Here is a 22,468-nt window from a genome sequence, read left to right as displayed (position 1 = left end):
TGTAGCTGTAAAATTAAGTACCTTATTAGAAATTGCTAGCCATAGAATTTATGTATTGTAGACTAAGCATTTTAAAAGGAGAGTGTTAGCAATAGAACTCATGTATTTTAGTAAGGTTGGAAGTTCTCAAGGGAAAGTGAGCAATAAAAGAAGTAATTTTGAAGGGCGGTTTCATGCTACAGAATGTTTATGGCCTTTACCCTCAGAGAAAATAAAAAACCCAAAAAATGTAACCTGCAAATGGCATAAAAAAATTAATTTTCACACTGTTGTTCCTTTATTTCTGTTTTAAAACTGAGAGTTAAAGCTGACATTCTGATCCTGGGATGAGCACACAGGTGTAGTATTACTTTTCTGGAAAGCTTAAAAAGTTGTGGAGCACAATCATCCCAAAGCAAGAACTTCGATTTCTGCACTGTTAGAGCCAAACACTATAATAAAGATACATATTATTAAAGTAATCGTACACTGAAAAGTAACTCCAGTGAACTTTGTAGGGCATCACAGGAGAAGTCCAACAGGAAAATAATTACTTATTACTCCGTATCTTTGCTATGGTGTGTGGCTCTAACAGTACAGCAATTGAAGTCATTGAGGGGCAAACGAAGAAGAAAATACCGCGTTAAAAGTACAGGATCGAGAGACCCCCATTAGGACTGATTCTACTTAATGCTTTTAAATTATGATTTTCAGCACGGGAAGCTGCACGATGTGAGGGAAAAATCTGGAGCTGAACCTGCCAGGGCCGGTGTGCCCCGGTCCCGGGAGGGCTGAGACCCACTAATAGTCCTCGCACAGTGTCTGTGTGCCCCTGAAGACCAAATGCTACCGCTCACGTGGATTTTTTTTTTTTTTTTTTTTTTTTTTTTTTTTTTTTTTTTTTTTTTTTTTTTTTTTTTTTTTTTTAGACCTAAGATGCCTAATTTTCCTGTGAAATGACGGGCAAATTGAAGGTGAAAAAGCCGCCGTCTTGTGAGCCCCAGCTTGCAGTGGGGCGGGCTGGTTAGCGATGTGCGTTTTGAAATGGGTTTTAAAGAAACGGCTTTTGCTGCGAGTAGAATTTATGCTTTCATAAAGGTCCTAAAACCCGGCGGGAGTTTTAAGAAACTCACGTGACTTCCCCTAGAAAGCAAAAGGAGTTCACGCTGCCTCCTCCACACATTACTGAAGTAGTAAATCTCTAATAAAAGGGTTCACGGGAGGAAACGCAGGTACTTTAATATTATTAGTCTCTCTCTACCCGCGTTTCCTGACACAAAACCGTGCCTGACAGCCCGCCCTCAGCGCCGAGACCCCGCCCTCAGCGCCCGCACCGGAGACCCCGCAGCAATGGCGGCGGCGGTGGCCATGGCGCCCGGCGGCGGCAGCAGCGGCGGAGACTTCTCGGACCTGCGGGAGATCAAGAAGCAGCTGCTGAGCGTGGCCGAGCGGAGCCGCGAGCGGGGCCTGCAGCACAGCGGGAAATGGTGAGCGGGACCGGGCACGGCGGGGAGCGGGGAGCGGGGAGCGGGGCCTGGCCGGGCGCGGCGGGCCCGGCGCCAGCGTGTTGGTGAGAGGCGGCTGAGCGAGCCGGGGTGGTTCAGCCTCGAGGAGGCTCAAGGGGGGGCTCATCGCTCTCTACATCCCCCTCACAGGAGGTTGCGGTGCGGTGGGGCCTTGTCTCTCCCGCAGTGAGAGGACCAGGGGAAATGGGCCTTGGGCTGAGGCAGGGGAGATTCAGTGAGATGTTGGGCGGTCGGGCATTGGAATAGGTTGCCCAGGGAGGTGGTGGTGGAGTCACCGGCCCTTGGAGGTGTTCAGGAGGCGTCTGGATCTCGCCCTGGGTGATGTTTAGTGGTTTAGGGCGTTCCAGGGGCAGTGCTGGGCTTGGACTTGACGGCCTTAAAGGATCTCCTGCGCCCCTGAGGATGCTTCGATTGTAAGAGTCTGTGTCCCGCAGGGCCGCCGAGCTGGCGTTCGCGCTGGAGCCGCTGCCGCTGAGCGAGCTGCCGCCGCCGCCCGCGCTCACCGAGGTACGGCCGGGGGCGGGCTGCGAGCCCCGGGGAAGGCGCTTCGGCTGCTTCATCCCAGCTCCTGCGGGAAAAAATGCGATCCCGACGTCCCCTCGCAAAGCCCGCGGGCGGGAGGCCGGAACGCTGGGGAGCTTCCCTTTCCGTTGCGTGTTCGGTGGGGCGGCAGAGCTCAGTGTGCTTTCCCAGATGAAAGCGTTCTCTGCTGCCGTGTCCTGAATGAAGTATTCCGAAAGCAAAATTATTCCTCTTTACTGAGGTAAAAATTTACTCTAATACAAATTATGTTACGCCTCTAAACTTGTGCTCCTTAGGGCACAAGAGAACCAAGTTGTGTGTCTCTGTCCCCACCTCTGAAGGTGTAGGGTAGGACTCAGGTGTGTGCCTGTGCCCATAAATTGCACAAGTGTCACTCACGTGTCATAAATGCATGTCAAGGTATAGTTACCAAGGAAATGTTCTTGTGTATATTAGCAGGTTCATTTTCTTTGATATGGAATCCCTGAGCAGGTTTCTTGCTTGTGGTCGTTTGTACTTACTGGGCAGCTAATTCCTGCCTTCTGGCAGCTTGCACAATTTGTTTCTGGAATTTCCCTGTTTATTTTAAATGTTCCTGGCTAATCTGTACTTGTTATTTGAAAACTCCAGAATCTAATCATGTGAGGGAGCAGAGATACTTTTCTGATAGTACTCAAACCATCTTTGAGGGCAAATAAACTAGTTTTAGCTTTTGCAGTAATTTCATTGATGTGTTTGTAACTGTGATTTTCCTAAAGTATGTTGGAGTTCTCAGGTCTTAAAACTCCCGTGTGTCCCTGCAGGAGGATGCTCGTGACCTGGATGCCTACACACTGGCCAAGTCTTACTTTGATCTGAAGGAATATGACAGGGCTGCCTACTTTTTACGGGGCTGCAAGAGCCAGAAAGCTTACTTCTTGTACATGTACTCCAGATACCTGGTAAGGGAAAGGAAAAAGTTGCATTTTAGCACTGAACTCCTCTGCTTCTCACCCCTACCCATCTTATTTTTTGCCTAATCTGTTCCAAATGACCACCTTGAGGTCCAAATTCTGTGTTGGGGGAGAGGAAGATAGGACTGTTCTTTGCAGGACTGTAATGTTTGTGAAAGCTCAGTTTACATGCTGCTGAAAGCACTGCAGCAAACATAGGGAATATGCTATTGTAATCTTGGATTTCCTCTCTATTCCACAGTCAGGGGAAAAGAAGAAGGATGATGAGACAGTGGATAGTTTGGGTAAGTCTCTGGTGTCAAGAAATAGAAGACAATATAACAAAACTCTCACTATTGTCTCTTCAAGTAAATCATCTTGGGTGTATGGCTTTCCCCTCAATTTTTTGGATAATAGTGCGCTGTAACATGATTTCTTTCATTCTCTTTCAATTCATTGGCTGATTACAGCTTACAGATTTTCATCTCTTAGGTCTTCTGTTAAAGTAGGTGACCAGACTAAGTGATTTTCTTTAAAATAAGGAAAATATTCACAGGCTGGGAAACTTTCATGTCGTATCAGTGATGACTGTGAATGTACCCCAGACTTCGCAGTTGCTGTGGTGAGACTCCTGATTGAAAGCTCACTGTGTGACTTTCTCTTCATGCAGGACCTCTGGAAAAAGGACAGGTGAAAAATGAAGCTCTGCGAGAACTGAGAGTTGAGCTCAGCAAGAAGCACAAGGCACGGGAACTGGATGGATTTGGCCTTTATCTGTAAGTGTCTGCATGGCTTTTTTATATATTTGTGTGCATATGCAGAGTTTTATGATTGTGATTAAGCTGATAAGTCTTTTTACAGGTATGGTGTCGTGCTGCGGAAGCTGGACCTGGTGAAAGAAGCAATAGATGTATTTGTTGAAGCTGCTCATGTCTTGCCTTTGCACTGGGGAGCCTGGCTGGAACTTTGCAACTTGATTACAGATAAAGAGATGGTAAAACTTGAGAGATACCAAGATGTGTTAACAAATTCCAGAGTTTAGCCTGATTAAGTAACCAGTGATCTTGTTGCCACAAGATTGATGTTGCCCACTGCTTTATTCTATCAGGCAAAGCAATCCAAGACTAAATCATGTTTTTAAAGCCCCTTTTTCTTCAATTGCTTGCCATACTGTAGTTTGAGAATCTTTATAAAGGCAGGGCTAATTTCTTTTCATTCACCCCAAAGTCGTTTAAGAAATGTCTAATTCATGTATTCTGGAATAGTTGTCACCAGGGTTATCACCTTGTCCCATGAAGGAGATCCTCCTAAGACTTCCTTTTTCTAAAGCTGAGAAACTATTGTACACAAAGCCACACATATGAGGTGAATGGTGTCAAAGAACCAAACTTAGATATAAAAGAAAAATAGATTGTTTTTTGTTCTGCCTGGAATTTATGAGTCCACTGCTGGAAGTCTTCAGTAAATTCTGGCTGATGAAGTATTTAAAACAGTACAGGTGACACAGAGTAGAACCTTACCGATTTGTGGAAGAGGGGAAGTTCATTTTTTATGAGCTCATTTGGAGTCTGTTCACTTAGTTCCTTGAAAACAGTGATATGATATTGATGTCAAACATAGGAAGAAAGTGCAATCTTTCGAAGGACTTCTGATTTTAACGGAGGAATGAGGTTAGTGGCTGAAGCAAGAGCCAGGTGTTATCAGATTTGACAATATCTTCACCAACTGACCAAATGATTTCATTTTATCTGCAATTTCAACAGTCATGGGAATAGATTGGGAGTAACTAAGTAGAATGACATGGTCCGTATTGTACCGCTTTTTTAGACAGATTGTCTTAGTGCTGCTTTGCTGTTTCAATACTCAGTTTATAGGCATTATTTAGTCTGTCCTGCAGAGGAACCTGATAGTAATTCTTGGTCCTATACTGCTCTTTTGTAGCTGGTCTTATGGTTTAAAAAAGCAATTGCAGGAAAGCCTCCTACCTTGAGATCATCTGCTAAATCATGGGAGGGAAGATAATGGATTCTTTGCCACAGGTGGCTTGTAGAATGCTACTGATTGTCATCTCTTCCTCTTCTTTGGTTCTTGCTAGTTGAAGTTCCTGTCCTTGCCAGATACATGGATGAAAGAGTTCTTTCTTGCACACATTTATACAGAGCTGCAGCTGATAGAGGAGGCCCTGCAGAAGTATCAGAGCCTCATTGATGCAGGATTTTCCAAGAGCACTTACATCATCTCTCAGATTGCAGTTGCCTACCACAATATTCGAGGTCAGTGACACTAACTAGTAGGAATGAGCCCCTTAATGCAAACTTGGCGTTTATAGTTCTTGGTGTCCCATCTGCTGTTCTTTCTTCAGATATTGACAAAGCCTTGTCCATCTTTAATGAGCTAAGGAAACAAGATCCTTACAGGATAGAAAACATGGACACTTTCTCCAACTTGCTCTACGTAAGGGTAAGCACTCTTTCCGTGGCCTGTCCATACTTGTGGTGTTTGTCAGAGGTTTGTTAAACACTGGCAATGCAGCTGGTGCTGTCTGGCCTCTCTGAATGCAGCTTCCTGCTTCCCAACTCCATAGAACAGATGTGTGCATTGCTGACTGCCTAGATTTTCTGTGAAAACCTAACGTGCTCTCTTTCTCATTTCTTTAATTTCTTTGTTTCACTAGAGCATGAAGCCTGAGCTGAGCTACCTGGCTCATAATCTCTGTGAGATAGACAAGTACCGTGTTGAGACCTGCTGCGTCATTGGTGAGAGCCAGCTCTTTTACATGTTCTTACTTTGCTGTCTGCAGGCTGTGCAAGGAAACACTTGTGAAAGTCATCAGCCAGCAAGGCTGTCCATACCATTTGGTCAGTGTGGATTCAGGCAGCCTGAAAAGCAGACTGAATGACAGAATACCCTTTTCCCTTGTTTCTACCAGTGCAGGAAGGAGACCTATGTACCTGAAAATCTCTTTATAGTCTTCAGACTACAATGGAAATAATTGTGTGTCAGCACCAGGAAATTAATTTGTTAGATCATGACATTCCAAGGGGATGGAATCTTGCATTAAATGGTACAACTGGAAAAGGATTGACCAGAACACTGGATAACAGAGTGCTATTAGGTCTCTTGAGGTCTGAATTTTATCTGCCTTTAATAGGACTCTTTTCTTTTTACGATTTAAGTTAGGAGGTGGTAGATGATACCTGTTACATCCTTTTTTCTACTTTTCTATTGGTGTTGGGGTTTTTTTTGTTGTTTGTTTGTGGATTTTTAAAATTTATTTAAATATTTTGACTTTTGCTTTAGGTAATTATTATAGCTTACGTTCCCAGCATGAAAAAGCAGCACTCTATTTCCAGAGGGCCTTGAAACTGAATCCTCGTTATCTGGGAGCCTGGACACTTATGGGACACGAGTATATGGAAATGAAGAATACATCTGCAGCCATCCAGGCTTACAGGTATCACTCACGTACTGCACAAAATGGTCTTTGTGTCTGTAATGGTACCTTCTATTTTTTGTTAGTGGTTTGCTGAACTTGATGGCTTTCTGACTAGTTCATCTCCTTTTCTTTGACAGACATGCAATAGAGGTGAACAAAAGGGACTACAGAGCGTGGTATGGCTTGGGGCAAACCTATGAAATCCTCAAGATGCCATTTTATTGTCTCTACTACTACAGACGGGCCCACCAGCTCAGGTAGAGTTGAGAATGGAGCCGTGTTTATCGGTCTTCATTCTGACATACTTGCTACTGGCTGAGGAATTACATACAGGAAGTAAGTTGAGGAAGGAGAAAAACAATCAATATTTTATGATTTATGCAGTCTCACTGTTCCTAGTCCTTTTAGTTGTGTTAGTTAACTGTTAAAACTTTGTCAGTTAAATGCTGAGGAACACTGATCAGGAGTATGAATGATGCTTTATGCAAGAGAGTAACATCCAGAATCATCCAGATTCTGCCAGCTGTGGATTATTTTTTTTTCCTCTGAGTCCCCCCCACCTCACCCTGAGATCAATTGGCTGTCCATTAAACTACATTAAGGAATTGCTCTTTGTTGTGACCCGCCCCAGGAAAAGGTGGGGGATAACCCAGGTTCTTATTAATAAATTCTTGATCTGTTGGGGCTGGGGGAGGGAAGGCCACACACTCAGAGAAGTTGTGAGTTATTATATACTTCCAGCTCAGGTGGGAATGCCCTGTACCTCCCCGGGGTGGGAAGTTTTTCCATGGATAGTGTCACGGGCCATGCCACAAGCCCCCAACGTCTCCACGCAGAGTTCACATGAAGGGCATGGCAAAAACGGCTCTTCCCACCTTTCAGGACTCTACCCCTTGGCAGCACTGGAGGGAGGGGAATGGGACCTGCTGGGTGAGCAGCCCCCTCTTCTCAGAGTGCAAAATTTCCCCTGGCGATCCTAGAATGTGTAAACCATTAACCATTTCAGTTTTTTGCTCTTTTACAGACCAAATGATTCTCGTATGCTGGTTGCTCTAGGAGAATGCTATGAGAAACTCAATCAGTTGGTGGAAGCTAAAAAGGTGAGAACTCATGTATGAGACTTTAAGGTGTCTCCCAGGACAGTGATTGGAATCACAGCAAAATTGTGGAGCTACCCAAACTGCAGACAGCTGGAATTGATTCCTGTGGCAGTTACAACTTCTGCAATGTAATTAGAGCAGCTGATAAATAAGGAGTTGTTGACAGATACCTGCCCCTTTTGCTGACAAACCCTGTAGTTTTCTGTTGTTGATTTCTGTGCTGGGGTCCTTTTTTGCCCTACTTGACTGACTTTCCTTCCTTGACAGTGCTATTGGAGGGCTTATGCTGTGGGAGATGTGGAGAAGATGGCACTTGTGAAACTTTCCAAGTGAGTATGTACTGTCACTGACCCGTCAGGGTTGTGCAAAATGCGTCACACTTTGATACCTAATGGTACAATACTGAATGTAAATGAGTGGAATTGCTGTTAGGTAGTATTACTTTTGGAGCTGTGTAAGAGCTGGTGTCTTTAGATCTGTAGTGACTGCAAATTCTGGAGTCCAACTTTAGCTTTAAGTTTCCATCAGGATAACTAGAGGGAATGATAGCATAATGCGGGTTGCCAGGCACCTCTGAATCCTGAGGTGATTTGAGCAGGCAGTGCTAGCAATTGCATTTGTTGTATTGCAGCTTAAAAGCAATCCATGATGGTAGATGATGTACAAAATTGTAGCTTGATTGATTTTATTTTTCCTCTCTAGTATATGACTGTGACACTGAGAGAGGGTCTAATGTGAAATAAATATGAATACTGTGACATCAGTACTAATTTTTTTAGTGGGGATAAAGTAATATAAAGTGGGAAATATATATATATATAAAAAATATAAACATAGATATATAATATATATTATATAAATATAAAATAAAGGGGGAAAAGTGATTGGGAAAAAAAAGGGCAAGTGAAAGGTGAAGGTGCTGTACAAATTTGGGATGTAGCAGGGGAAGAAGGAGCACTGGAGGAAATAGCATGTAAATAGAATGGTGAAGGTCTGACAAAAGCTTTAAAATGTAACAAAATAAGCAAAGGTCCCTGCTTTGGTTGTCACTGTTTTGGGCAGTCAGTATTTGACTGCCTCCCTGCCTGCCAGCCTGAATGTTCTCAAGCTGGATCATCTCTTTCCATGAAGGGCAGTACATGGTGCATGTCCTGCAAATTCTGAAGGAAAGGACCTCGCTTTAGTCCAGGTCAGGTTGAGCAGGTACTTTCTTATAGACCAAGAAGGTCTTCAATAGTTCAGGCTTGTTCCAGTGACCCACTTTTCTCCTTTTCTAGGCTGCACGAACAGCTGAATGAATCTGAACAGGCAGCTCAGTGCTACATCAAATACATCCAGGATATCTATTCCTGTGGGGTAAGAGGATAACTTGGGAATAAAAGGAGAAGTAAACATGGTGTAGAACTATCTTGCAAGGCACTTACAGAAGGTGTTTTTTACCCTCCTCACTGTAGGAGATAGTGGAGCACCTGGAGGTCAGCACTGCATTCCGTTACCTGGCCCAGTACTACTTCAAGTGTAAGCTCTGGGATGAAGCCTCAGCATGTGCTCAGAAATGCTGTGCCTTCAATGATGTGAGTAGCTGCACAGTCTGTGGTGCTTCTTGCTTAAGGGATCTATGACCTTGATCTTGGACCCCCTCAGAGTCCTTTATGAGGGAGTGAGGGCTGTCTGCCATGCAGGTCACATCCTGAGTGGTGGTGGTGGTGGTGTACACCTGATAACTAATGCTGCTTATTTGATTGATAAAAGTCACAGAATGTGGTGTAGATAGTGAAATTGAACCCTATCTCGTTGGTGTTAACTAAAAGAATTTGAGGCTCCACATGGCAGTCTTAAGGCTGCTGAAAGTCTTGGTGGTGAGAAGGTAGTTAACTGGTCACAAACTCCCACACACTGTGTAGTGATGGCACTCATAAAACTTCTTTTATCTCATCTTCTGTGTAGATAGTGCAGAGGATCTAACAGTGCTTGGTTTTTGTGTGCAGCTCCGTATCCTGTGATATTCTGTATCTGTAAGTGGGCAGTTTGGGATTTTTAAGTCCAGCCATGAGTGCAAGGTGTTTGACCTATCCTTAACAAAGCTGCCTGGAGCTCTGGAAAACCTGAATTCAGCATATTTGAAGCTTTTCCAATCTACTTTTTGCTGTAATGCTTCAGTTGTTGATTGTTCTGCTCTCTGAAATACCCAAGAAATGTGCCACTCAGGGGAGTAAAAGGAGGAAGGACTAAACCAAAAGAAGTCACATACCTAAATGTTTTAAGGAGCAGAAGAAAAAAGAAATGAGGATGGTTTTTATAGCTTGTAGCCTTGCAGAATGACAAACTACTCTAACTTACACTGTTTACATACTGAATTTGACCCAGAAACCACCCATTCATTTTGTTTTCTACAAATGAATTTCAGACTAGAGAAGAGGGAAAGGCCCTGCTGCGGCAGATCTTACAGCTTCGCAACCAAGGAGAAACATCATCCACAGATGTTCCCGCTCCCTTATTCCTCCCTGCGTCACTGTCAGCCAACAACACTCCCACACGTCGTGTCTCCCCGCTCAATCTGTCCTCTGTGACACCATGAACATGAACAGTGCTGATACCTCTGGCCTGTGCACTGGATGTGACATTGCGGATGGGACGCGTAACCACTTCTTTCTAGGGAAACTCCACCTTTGGTTGCTGCCCTCCCATGAAGGGCAGCAGTTAGCTGAGCCCACAGCTGCAGACAGATGTGCCCCAACGGGCAAAGGGGCAGCCAATGTGAAAGTGCCTGTGCCGAGAATGTGAGAATCTGCTCCGCTTCTCGCCACGTCATTCCAGTTAGAGGGGCAGATGTGTGCCAGTACACAGGGCTGCTAACTGAGGCGTGGGAAAGAGGTTGTCTGCTGAAGTTCAAGTACATTTGAAGATTGATTCTGCCCTGTGACCTCTGGTCTTAACTGCATTTCTTTGGGTGACCTCTTAGTGACATCACTGATGTCCTCATCAGAGACTGTTACCTGCTTGGCTACTTAATGGCTTTGGCTTGTCTTGAACAACATGGGAGATGTTTCACTAAAGCAATAGAATAGGCACTTGTATAGGTGCCATGTCTGTGTTGAAGGATTGACAAGTATCAGAGGAGTCCCAAGTAGCCGCAGGTGACAGCTGTCTGGTGTTCTGTCAGTGGATCTGACAGATAATGTTTTGGCTTTCAGTAGAAAAGCAGCGAGCGTGATGGTACAATTAAAAAACTAACGATGGGCTTCTTTAATGGTGCTGCTTTCATGTGTACTGTAGCAAATGGAATTGGAGGAACCACAGTGGATCATTTTGTTGAGGCGAAAAGATAATTATGCCTTTGTTTCAGAGTTGGTGTTCTTGTTCACCCCTATAAATTTATTATAGCCTTGTCCCTATGGCTGTGGTGTGATTTTAATCCAGGACAAAGCATTTTTAAAGCCCTTTGCCACTGACCTGCAGCTTCCTGCGCTTGGTGAGACCACGTGTAGAGGTCGGTACACCAGGAAACCTGTGGGTCACCCTGGGCCCTCTCTATGATGCACGTGCGTGGAGCAGAGGGATCCCATATCCTGGGTTCTGGGCACCCCTAGAAATTATTGCTCCATAGCACCCACTGAACCAGCATTTCTACAGCAGATGGTTTTAAACAGAACAATTGGATCTTGATGTATTTTGCTAGCACTCTCCTCATTATTCCATGCAAACCTGAGGATATGAATGAGACCATTTGTAAAATTACTGATATTGAGGGCAAATTGTGCCTGATGAACTTGGTGGCCTTCCACAATGGGGTTAATGCGTCGGAGGGGGATAAGGGAAGAGTGACTGATGTCATTTACCTGGACCTGATACTGACTTGAACAGTGTCCTTGGCTCTATGCTGGAGAGACATGGATGCGATGGGTGGGTATGGAATTAGCTGGGTGGTCGCATTCCATCGGCTCGCTGTCCAAGGGGAGACTGGTGACGAGGGGTGTCTCTGGGTGGTCGCAAGGCCTGGGGCGAGCTCCGGCTGTGCCCCGAGGGCTGCGGACTCTTCGTGTATCCCCGGCTGTGGCCCGAGGGCTGCGGCCCCTGGGCGGGCGGGCAGCGCCGGCGGTGCCGGGGCGCTCCGGGCCGGTCCGTGCCGCGCTCCCCGCGCAGCTGCGGCGGGGCGGGCGGGGCTGCCGCATCCCCGGCCCGGCAGCGCAGCCTCGGCCGCGGGGCGGCGGCGGGGCGGGCGCCCGCCCTCAGCGCCGGCGCGCAGGAGGCGGCGGGGCCGGTGCGGGCGCTGGAGCCGCCGCGGCGGCGGGAAGATGGATGCGCCGCGCTCGTCCCTCGCCGCTCGGCATCCTCCCCTGGCCGCGGCACGGTGAGCGGCGGCGGTCGAGGAGGGTCGCCCGGTGCCCGCGGCGGCGGAACAATGACCGGGCGGCTGCGGGGGGGCCGGGGCGGCGGCGCGGCGGGGGAGAGGCAGCGATGGAGGTGATGGAGAGGAGGGGAGGGGAGCGGAGCGGGAGCCGGCGCTGGTGATGGAGAGGCGATGGCGGGAGAGGCGTGGCAGGCGCAGCCCGCAGCCGCCCGCCGGCCCCGCACCATTGTGCGCCCGCCGGTCATTGTCCGCACGGTGCGGGCGCGGCGCGCTGGGCGCGGCGGCTGCTGCAGGGGAGGGAAGGGATGCTCCGGGGCCGGGGGCGATCGGCGGAGCCCGGGATGCTCCGGGGCCGATCGGGCTGGGCCTCGGCGGGGTAGCCCGAAGCGGAGCGGGGCCGGCGCGGCCCTGCGGGCTCTCCCCGCGCTCGTTCGCACTCGCGGAGCATCCGTGGCCGCCCCGCCGCTCGCACGGCCGCGCACAGGGCTCCCTGCCCAGCGGGATGCTCGGAATGGCACCTGTGCGTGTCCTGCGCTGTCAGGGCTGCCGCGTGTGTGTGAAGACATTCTGTTCTCCCTTGCAAACACGGACCCCGCAGGATGCATCTCTTTGTACGTGCAATGCCTTTTTCACAGCCGTTGATAGATGAAACCTGCCTCTCGGGCTGGTGTGCAGTTTATGCTGAAATTGCCAGATTGCCATCCCTCAGTTTCATTATGGCTACTCAAGTCTGATCTAGATCCTGCATTTTTGCTACGTTATTGCACTGAATACTCATTTGTTGACCGTTTCTTGGTTTTGCTGGGAATGCAAATATATAAAAGGTGCTTATCAGACCTTATAGGTTGGGAACACAGAGAATTACATATTTTAGAAGTTTAATTTCAACTCTTGTAAGGAAAAAAAACGAACTAGGTGTATTATTTAAGACATTTGCATTCTGATGCTGTCCAGTGCATCACTGTAAGGTGACACGTTGGACTCCCATTCTCAGTGTCTCTGATTTGCTGGGTCAGATTCTGCAGTAGTGCAGTTATCATGCCTGGTCGAGCCATCTGGGTAGCCCATCAGGAGAATGTTTTGTCCCTTTTCAGACAATAATGGGGGGTTTATTGCATCTGCTCTGACTCAGGTTTTGTTTCTATTGATCTGGCCTGCTGGTCTGCACAGGAATTTCAAACCCAGGCCTGCTGGACTGTAAATGCTGCCTCTGCTGGCACTTGACCCGGTTCAAATGGGTGCTTCGGTGAGGTAAATACCCAGTGATTCTGACATTCTCCAGGAATGGCTACACTCTTGGTGAAATCTGGGAGTGGTGATATGATCATTGTTGAAGAGGGCACAGGACACAAGTGCTCTATCAGTAGTTCTGTGTTGATCAAAAGACACCATGGGCTCCTTGATACAAGAAGGACATCAGACTATTAGAGGGTGTCCAGAGCAGGGCAACCAAGATGGTGAAAGGTCTGGAGGACGAGGCTTAGGAGGAGCAGCTGAGGTCACTTGCTTTGTTCAGCTTGGAGAAGAGATGGGTGAGGGGTGAACCCATTCGCAGCTTCCTCAAGGGGGTCAGCAGAGGGGGAGCTGTGGGTCTCCTCTCTCCTGTGACCAGCCATAGGACACAAGGAAATGGAATGAAGCTGCATCAGGGGAGGTTCAGATTGGACAGTAGGAAAAGCTGATTCACCGAGGGTGATTGGGCACTGGAACAAACTCCCCAGGGAAGTGGTCAGGGCACTAAACCTGTCAGAGTTTAAGGAGTGTCTGGTTGATGCTCTTAGGCATGTGGTTTAGTGTCAAGTGGTCCTGTGAAGAGCAGGGAGTTGGACTCAGTGATCCTCATGGGTGCCTTCCAACTTGAGATATCCTGTGATTCTGATCAAATTATGGGACTGCAGCCAGTTCTACCTTTGCTTCCACAGGCAGCAAAATCCCAAGGAGAAGCCTCAGCTGATGGATTGCCCCTTTGGCTTTGTCCCTTTCCCAGAACTGTGGCAGGGGGGTGGGCTGCTGGGATTCCCTGGTTGTCAGCAGAACTCCCAGCAGAAAGGAGTAGGCTGCCAGTGATATGTGCTGCAACCTTTCTGATTTTGTGTTCTCAAACTGTTCTGGTAGTGCCTAAGGTAGAGAAACATGGCCCTTGCCTTGGAGATTGATTCGAGCCAAGTGTTTCCAGTGTCCTCCCCAAGCTTCACTTCAGGCTCTGTGATTGTGCCAGTGCGTTGCCTCAGCCTCCCTTCCCAGAACCTTCTTCCTGTCACCTTTCAGTGGCTTCTGGTAACCCCTCTGCTTTCAGGGGCCATTCCCAGCTAAATAATCTTCTGAATAACAACTTCTGTGTCCTGCTCATTATGAAATGAAAATAAGGTGCAGCTAAAACATGGTTTGGCTGTTGTTATTTGTAAATGTTATTTGTAAATTTGTAAAGGTTCTGGTAGACCTTGTATTATCAAGAGTTTAATGTATCTGGAAAGATGCTGGAGAATTTCTCTTCCATTACAAAGGATAAGTCACCTCAGGGTATTCAAATCAGGAAAATGCTGTGAAATGTAACTGGCAGAACAATGCCCAGAATAATTTTCAATTTTTATTCCTATTAATTCATTTGATAATTGATATTGCAGTTTAGAAAGTTATAATCTTCCAACTGTAACAAAGGTGTGGTAGTGGATTCTACTGTCACAAGGCTGATATAACTCAGGTGTAGCTTGAGCAGTTGAAATCGAAATAGTGTGTTAATTATAACTTCTGGTTTTTCCCCCTCTTCTTTTTAACCAAACTATGTGAGCCTGAAGATGCTTTCACTATTGTGTCATGGTTGTTTTTAATTGTGGCAAATATTTGTGCTTTCTATTGGCTTTGTGAAGTCACAAGGCAGCAAAATAGTCCTTACCAGCTATCCAAATTTTGAATCACTTTCCAGTGATTTCATATCTTCTGGGTTCTGTCAGATTTCTCTTTAATCTTTGTGCATGACACTGCAATGTTTGCACTACAAGTCTGCAAAACAAATGTTTTTGTTTTAAAAACCCAGTTATTTTGTTTTGTATTTATGTTTATATTCTTTACTTGAATTTGCAATTACATGTTTGCATTATGTGTTTCTAAATCAACAGCTTACCTAAATTCCAACCAGGTTACTTCAAAGTTCCTCTATAAATCCATATCCATTGAAGATCTGGTCTTTATCAGATTATAACAAATTTATCTTCCCATCTTCAGAGATGGATTCTCTGCTGCCTTCTCTTTATGGGTCTGTGCAAAGCATCTGTGCAGTTCTCTGCCATCAGCTCTCAATTATCCAGAACCCATGAGGGCAGAAAAATGTCATTTTGGTAGTACTTCTAGTTTTTGTATCTTTAAGGTCTATTTGAATTTCTCCTTTAAAATATGAGGACTAGAAGTCTTTGCTCCAGGAGGTGGGGCTGTAAATAGAAAATTCGACAGCATGCTGGGAAGAACCATGAGAAAGCTCTGTGATACAGCCATACTGAACACTGTCAGGTCAAATGAGTGTAAATACAACTCCTTGGAAGTGACAGAAGAACAGTGTGGATCACAGTCTGCAGTTTGGATTCCAAAGCATCCAATGAACTTTAAAGGAGAAATGACACACGCAAGCATTTTCAGGACCGTGGGTTTTCAGTCCTTCTCACTGGAACTGATGGTGCTGTTTGCTTTGCTGGCCACACATTTGGATCACCGGTGGGCTGCTGAGAAACTGCCACACATCCTGGAAACTTTAGGATCTGTGTTTTCCCTGGGAGATGACATTTGGACATCGCAGTTCCCAGTGTTGAACAGTCTGCACCAGGAACTGTCAGAAGGAGCTGTCAGGAGTGAACTGATGTCTGTGACTGTCCACACGGCAGCGTTGCACGAGAAGGAGGCACAGAAACGCAGCACACATTTTAGTACAGAGCTGCACAGTGAAACCTTGAGAGTTAACAGCTTAACAAGTACCAACAAATAAGGAATACAGACTGGATAGACTGCAATTCCTCTTCTAACTTTGGATAAAATGTACTCAGATGGATAACAAAGCAAACTGCTTTACCTGAGAAAACTGTTAGGATAGAAGAGTTGGTGTGGTATGCCAGATCTTCTTTTATGTTGAAAATGATAATGCAAAGTAGAACAGCATCTCAGATTACTTAATAAAAAAAAAAAAAGAATTATTTGAATTAATTGAGAACAGCTGATGCTCAAATGCACGTTGTCTCCCACTTTTGTTTTATTCATTCCTTCCATCTCCTCCCAGGAGGTAATAGCTTCACACCTGTACTCCATTTCTCAAGCCATTTGTTGACATTTGTTGAAATTTTTTATTGTAATATTCTTTTAAGTGTTTAGGGGAAAGACTTGTTAAACCTTACTTTGCATGGACTGTAAACAAAAGGTCTAAGTAACATGGAAACTAAAACTGAAAAAAAGAAAAAACAGGTGTTGAAAATTGCTTTCAGGTCCCAGGTGATTTAGGGCAATCAGTAATGAGTGAGCAAATAAAGTCGGGAGAAAGGGTGGAGTCAGGGCTTCTGGATTTGGTTTTTTTCTGCATGTGTACTGCTTTGCTAAAATTCACTACATTGTTTTTTTAATGGTTGCAAAAATACTTTTCATTATTTATTTCTATATTTTAAGCAAAATCCTTAGAACTCTTGATGTTACAAGGGATAGAAATTAATTAGAACAAATACTGTACTGTTTTGCGTGCAATTTAAAAAATACTTTAAGTTATATTAATAGATAATATACACTTAGGTTTTCATGAACGTTAATGTGATTTTTGTTTTGAACTTCTGTGATTTGTAGGTAAGTCCTTGAGGTTTTTTTTCACTGTATTTATTTGTACTTAATGTTTAAGGTTCTGCAAGCTGCTCTATTCCATCTCTGTGCATTGGTGAAGAACGAGATGAAATGCAGTCATTTTTGGAGAGTCTGCTTTAATTTAATACAGCCCTTAATAATATCACCTTCTCATGTCCTCTCTCTGATGGGAAATTATGATCAGTTACAAACTTTGGCAAACAAAGAATATGTGGGGACTGTTGCACTGGAAGAAGATTGGGTTATTTACAGCAGAGAGAATAGTTGTGCTGGTTACTATTTGGTAGCTTATAACTAAGGAAGGGCTGCACTAATTAATTTGGAAATGCTCTAAAGAACGAAGCTGTGAGTTCAGAGTGTGTCCACCACGTGTTTCAGGGGCACAGCCATAGGTGACACACATCCCTGCCTTGCTGGGGGTGGGATCCCTGCCCAGCAGGGCTCTGTGCTCACAGATCCTGTGCTCCTGCGTTGTGTTTTTGTGGGTCACAGCCTGACCTACATGTTGCCGTTTGCTTGGAATATGCAGTGGGTGTCGGTGAGCGGGAGCCTGCCTTAGGTGAGCTTAATGAAGATGTAAGCATTGTCCATGGGAATTGATTTGAAATTGTATCCAGTAGGTTAATGACTATTCAAATCTCTCAGAAATTACCAGAAAATGATTTCCTGGTTTCAGCCCTCGTGGAAATCTGTGTGTTCAAAACAGTATCCTGAATGTCTCATAAGGGAAACCTCTTTTTTTTTTTTTTTCTTTTTGGTGCTTTATCACATCATGTATGAACCAGCATCTCAGCTGGATCTAGTGGGTGTTGTTTCATGCTTACACCTTTTCCAGCTGAGAATCCAACTCATCACCTGCTTACATGGGAGGAGAATACTGCCCTGATCATCATCATAAAAATGGAAGGTGGTCCTTCCATCTTTAAAGCAGCACAGTTCAGCTAAAAATCACCCTGCAAGTCTCAGGGGTAGTTTTTAAACGTTAAACTGTAAGGATAAATTCTACATTTAATGTGAGTTTCACTTTATCCTAATTATTTGTCAGGTTCTGTTCTCCCCGTTATGGACAGAACTACTTGAGTCAGCACGTGTGGTGTTACATGGTATGTTTTCATTTTTGTTTTGTTGAAAGGGCAAGGCATGACAGGCACTTGTTCCTCAGCTGAGCAGTGCCACTGGTGGGAAAAAAAGGTTTCTATTGTTGTCTGATGCAAGTCCTGCTTCAGACCATTGTTGAAGGGTTCACGGGCTCCAGGGATGACGAAGGAACCCATCTTTCAGCATGTGATAGAAGGGTGAGATTCACAACAATTCACAAATGAGAAATGTAACTCAGGTTACAGTGTGTTCATAAGTGAATAACCTTGAGTGTTTCTTGTCAATGTTGTTCGTAAAGTTTTTATTTTTAGAGGTGTTTTGACTAATGTAAAATCTGTGTTTACATTTCTGCTGAAAAGCTGATATGAAGAGAGAAACTCTTGGATTAGGTTTTTTTCTGAATTTCCCTGGTAATGGGAACACTCATATTCTTTTCCCAGAATATGGAAGGAAAAGGCAAGAGGGATACAGGACATGGGAAATTAGAGCAGTGTGTACCTGAGGTTCTGTAAAGCATTAAGAGCAGTAGGGTGGGAGAAGAAGATACATTTTTTGAAGCTAACCTGATAAGAAACTGCAGGAAGGTAGTAATCTGGTTGGAAGTAAGGTGTCCAAAAAAGAAAAGAATTCACGCTAGAGATCTACATTGTTAAAAGTGAACGTGGGAGGCCAGAATGCAGATTTTTTTTCTGCTTTATTCTGAAACCAATATCTGCGATTATTGTCTGTATCAAGAGCTGAGCAAAAAATGGCAAAAACTTCCAAAGTTAACCTTATTACTTTAAATAGAGAAATAATTTAAATATCTGACAGTCTTTAGTGGTGAATGTAAAATGTCTTCCTCTGATATCTGTAAGACAAGAGATAATCTTGGCTATGGCCTTAGAAAGAAAAGGAAGGGTTTTCAGGAGAAGGATATATGGGGTATGAATTTTTCCTCACTGTTGTTGTCTTGTTTATGTGCATTTCAATTAAAGATGGGGTTTAAAATGAAAATCAAATAAAGGAGGAGTTGATACCATAAGCTTTGTGAACTGCAGAGTTTCTCTTCCAGGCAGTGCGTGTTGTCTCCTGGGTGAGTGTGACCTTACTTGCACAAAATACATTTACAAAAACTGTCTTTTTAGTGAACTGAGAATGGGCCTTGAATAATGCCCACAGTACAAACCCACTGACAGGTTTCCTTGCGGTGAGCTGGGCAGGTTGGCAGAGCTCGTCCTTGTCCTGACAGTCCTGCTGATCTTAAATAGAGTCTCCAGTCAGTGTCCATGTGCATCTCATGCTGGAAAGAACCAGTTCTGGGAAATGGCCGTTTCCTTTCGGGATAGGGCAGGATTTTGTTTCTCACTGGTCGTGTTGATCTTGGTGTGCATTGTGTTATGGCAGCTCCTGGGGAAATAATTGTATGGAAAAGAGACAGATGGTATTTTAGCCACAGAATACTGGAATATTGGTTTAACAAATCTGCTTAGCTTTGCTGCAGATAACAATAATGCTTCTGTCCCCTTTTGACTGTTTCCATGGAGTCGTCAGCAACTTGGATAGGGTGTTTTTGGTTCATGTTTTAGAGCAAGGGCCAATGGCAATTTTAGCATGAGCAGCCTCGCAGCGCCAGATTCATCCTGTATTCTGTGTGCAGAGCCCCAAATCCAAGGGATATTGTGAGTTCAGCTCAGAATGCATTTTAATATTCCTGAAAATAACTATAGTATTGATTAAAAATCCAGCTACAGTACAGTGATTTTTGTGCAGTCAAAAGCAGAGAGTGGTTGGGATTTGTTCTGTTGGTCACCTTTTGGTGGAATAAAATACACATAAACCACTACTATGTGAAATTTGTAATTTTCTGACTATAAATAGAGAAGCAGAACAGAGATGTGTAAATGGTGGAAATATTTTCAGCCAGTCTGAGTTTTTGGTTTGATCTCGGGATGCTGAATTATGGTGTAATAGTAAAATAATGTAAGTCGTGCTATTAATCCCAGCTTTCAATATGTGTTTTCTTATGTGGTATAACATGCACAGGGTGGAATGCAATAATTAGGGCTTGAATTTTATTCTGAAAGAATGCAAAGCATATGTGAAACCTGGTAAACAAAAGCCAAAGGAAAGATTTCATTTAGGATTCATTCAGATCCCACTAGCCAAATGAGAGGTTTTGGAGACATAGGGTATTGTGTATGGCAAGTGTTCCCCTTAGCGAACAGAATGGGTGCAGTGATGGGAATTGGCTTATGTGGAAGTATTAGTTCCTTAAAATATTGCTTAAGACCAGATCAGCAAACAAGCATGAATCCATTCTAGCTACTGGGATGAAATTTCCAGCAGGTAAGCACTGGAACTGCTCCTTGAGTTCCAAGGGAGTTCCACTGTTTTGTGACAGTAGAAAACTCCTCTCTTAAAATTGTTGCAGATTGTTGGCAGGAATTGTGAACCACAAAAAGGATTTGCTGAAGATGAAAAAGCTTCACGTGGTATTTGCATCACGCTTGCCATGTTCTGCAGTTCTGGTTCTAGAGTCAGGACTGGGATCTAGAGCCAGGCTGCTTGGATCAGCAGTCTTGATTTGGAAAACCCCCTGATGTTAGGGTTACCTAACCTGAATCACAGCACCCTTCTGTGATGGGGAGTTGGGTCAGTGGAGTTCCAAATTAGCATGTTAATCGTTACCTTGGTGAGAGCTGAAATGCTGGCTCTGGGCCCGGAAGAAAACAAGTTCAGATCAGAGTTTTTGCTTGCTCACATAGCTAAATCCACTTCACAGTGGAGTGAATGTCACTTGAGCAGAGCCAAGTGTCTGAGAGCAGGGTGTCAGGAGGGACATGTGTATGAGTTGTGGTTTCTACCTTCTCTTGCCTTGAGAAAGCAGGAAATTATAATGTAACTGAAATTGAAGTCTGACCCTTGGAGTGAGCTCAGAGGGAGTGAGACTTTTGCTATGGGCAAGAAAAATAAAAGCCCCTTTCTTTTAATTGCAATTTCATCTATAAGCAACTTGGTCAATGGAGGTAAAATTATTTGCCCATGTGACAAGTTATTCTTCAGTAGAACACAGATGATCACACAAATGAGACAATTCAAGAATTTCTGATAGTCCTTCCCTAATACTTTAGGTGCTGTGTTATCCCCAGAAACTTCTTCCTGGGACTGGAGATTTTGGATCAGGTGATCAGTTGATCCTTGAAATGGACATAGAGATGAGCTGCTGCTTGTACCAAAATCCTTATTGAAGTGTATTTTTCCTTGTATTAGGGATTTCTGAGAAAGGGTACTATCAAATCCTGGGAATAAGTAAGCAAACCTGGCATGTGCCCTGTTTCTCATTGCTGGTAGAACAGGTTATATTAACAGTTCACTGAGCTGTTAACTTTTAAATACTGTTGAGAAGTGATTGTCAGTTGGGCTGAACTGCAGAGTTTGCTCATTTTTATGTTGTCTGAAACTGCCCCCCTGCTCTGGAAGTCCTGAGTGCACTGATGCTTTTTGCTTTCTGATAAGTCTCTCAGAATCAAGTGTAGTAGTACGAACAGTGAGCAGATTCACTGTGAGCCCCTGACTCTGCTGCTTCCAGGGGAACTTCAGCACTTACAGAGGGCTGGTGAGGTTCGGAACCCCAGCTGAGGTTCAGTCAGGTCACAAAATCCAAACCTGGCAAGGGACTGGCCAGACAACAACTCAGAGAGGCAGAGTGCTTTTCAGAGTTAGTGTGTGGTGATGCTGTGGTTATAAAACTATGTTTTGTACTGCCCATCACAGTCCTGTCCAACAAGGGTTTGTAACTTCTTCAGGCTGCTTTGCTTTATCTCAAGGGCTACGCTTAGCAAGGGCAGCATTTGTTTCTCTTCCTTTGCTTTGAATCCAAAGGTACTCCATAAATCCCTTAGCTCAGATATGTTTTTTCTGTCCGGAAAAAGGACTTTCTATTTTGAGAGGAGACTACTGAGTCTGTTCTTGATTTTCAAAATAACCCAGGGTGTGTTAGACTCCTGTGCCTGGGTCTGATAAATCACCACTTTGAACTATGGTGCAGTTATATTCATGGGGCAACACCTGTCAGTGAATATTTTCTGCATTTCTCTCCAGCTTGCCCTGCACTGAGTTTTGTCTGCTGTGTTCCAAGTTATTTTCATTTGAATCCCAGTCTAGTATGCCACACACATCTGTGATTACAGTATGTGCCTTTTAGCATTCAAGTCTGTGCTAAAGAGAGTTGGAGTGACCCTGAAAAAAGCAGCATCCCCTGGAGAGGTTACTTGGCAGAGATGAAAGTTGGGTACTTGTGCCCATCTTCAACACACGTCTAGAGCAGATAGCACCCATGCAGCAAAGGGGACTGTTCAGTTATGTTTTACTTTAAACCTGGTTTCATATTTAAACTTAAATTGGGCTAAATGGTGCTTCTCTGGATCTCTCTTGGGAGAGGAAATTAAGACGTGGTATTCTGAATAGTCTGGATGCTGCTTAACACTGCTGAAGTGTTCTTAGACCAGAGCTATGAATTCTCAGCCCCTCACTGCAGCAGTCTGGTACATGTGTGGCATTGTTCAAAGAGCAAGAAAAAACATGAGCACTTTAATTTATTCATTCATCAAGATGAAAGGCAGTATGGCTGATTAAGATTCTAAGAGTTAATAGAATTCTGTTTCCTTCTTTTCTCCAAGTCTCCAGGCTCAGCTGTAAGTACATTTTATGGATTC

General features: G+C 44.6%; 2 protein-coding genes across 4 annotated transcripts in view; both read left to right on the top strand.

Annotated features, from left to right (window-relative positions):
- The first annotated feature begins 1,306 nt into the window (after positions 1 to 1,306).
- CDC23 (cell division cycle 23) lies at positions 1,307 to 10,733 on the top strand. Of its 3 annotated transcripts, XM_027902411.1 has the most exons (16): positions 1,307 to 1,466; positions 1,940 to 2,012; positions 2,831 to 2,968; positions 3,222 to 3,264; positions 3,630 to 3,735; positions 3,821 to 3,953; positions 5,055 to 5,232; positions 5,322 to 5,419; positions 5,634 to 5,715; positions 6,260 to 6,413; positions 6,533 to 6,652; positions 7,420 to 7,495; positions 7,763 to 7,824; positions 8,773 to 8,851; positions 8,950 to 9,069; positions 9,903 to 10,733. In XM_027902411.1, the coding sequence occupies exons 1-16, from the start codon at positions 1,330 to 1,332 to the stop codon at positions 10,071 to 10,073; spliced, it is 1,770 nt and encodes a 589-aa protein (XP_027758212.1). In that variant the 5' UTR covers positions 1,307 to 1,329; the 3' UTR covers positions 10,074 to 10,733. The 3 variants fall into 3 exon arrangements, with proteins under 3 accessions (XP_027758212.1, XP_027758219.1, XP_027758223.1); XM_027902418.1 differs by lacking the exon at positions 1,940 to 2,012 and having other exon boundaries at positions 1,379 to 1,466; XM_027902422.1 differs by lacking the exons at positions 1,307 to 1,466; positions 1,940 to 2,012 and adding an exon at positions 2,133 to 2,268.
- Positions 10,734 to 11,736: 1,003 nt separating this feature from the next.
- Positions 11,737 to 22,468, top strand: part of JAKMIP2 (janus kinase and microtubule interacting protein 2) — a 46,541-nt gene continuing 35,809 nt past the window's right edge. The window contains exon 1 of the mRNA XM_027902359.1: positions 11,737 to 11,846. The gene's annotated coding sequence lies outside the window, so the exon portion shown is untranslated. The remainder of the gene's footprint in view (positions 11,847 to 22,468) is intronic.

The sequence above is a fragment of the Empidonax traillii genome, unplaced genomic scaffold, assembly GCF_003031625.1.
Source record: "Empidonax traillii isolate 1590-97213 ecotype Southwest subspecies unplaced genomic scaffold, ASM303162v1 scaffold22:size5013007, whole genome shotgun sequence".
Classification (NCBI taxonomy): domain Eukaryota; kingdom Metazoa; phylum Chordata; class Aves; order Passeriformes; family Tyrannidae; genus Empidonax; species Empidonax traillii.
The sequence above is the reverse complement of the archived record's forward strand: the minus strand, read 5'-3'. Positions and strand labels throughout refer to the sequence as shown.

What these genes read in the sequence shown, in the direction of transcription:
- CDC23 (XM_027902411.1), top strand. Translation starts at nt 1,330, where the DNA reads ATGGCGGCGGCGGTGGCCATGGCGCCCGGCGGCGGCAGCAGCGGCGGA. An exon ending in TGATTACAGATAAAGAGATG is followed by an intron (nt 3,954 to 5,054) that starts GTAAAACTTGAG and finishes GGTTCTTGCTAG; the next exon opens with TTGAAGTTCCTGTCCTTGCC. An exon ending in GCAGCCATCCAGGCTTACAG is followed by an intron (nt 6,414 to 6,532) that starts GTATCACTCACG and finishes TTTCTTTGACAG; the next exon opens with ACATGCAATAGAGGTGAACA.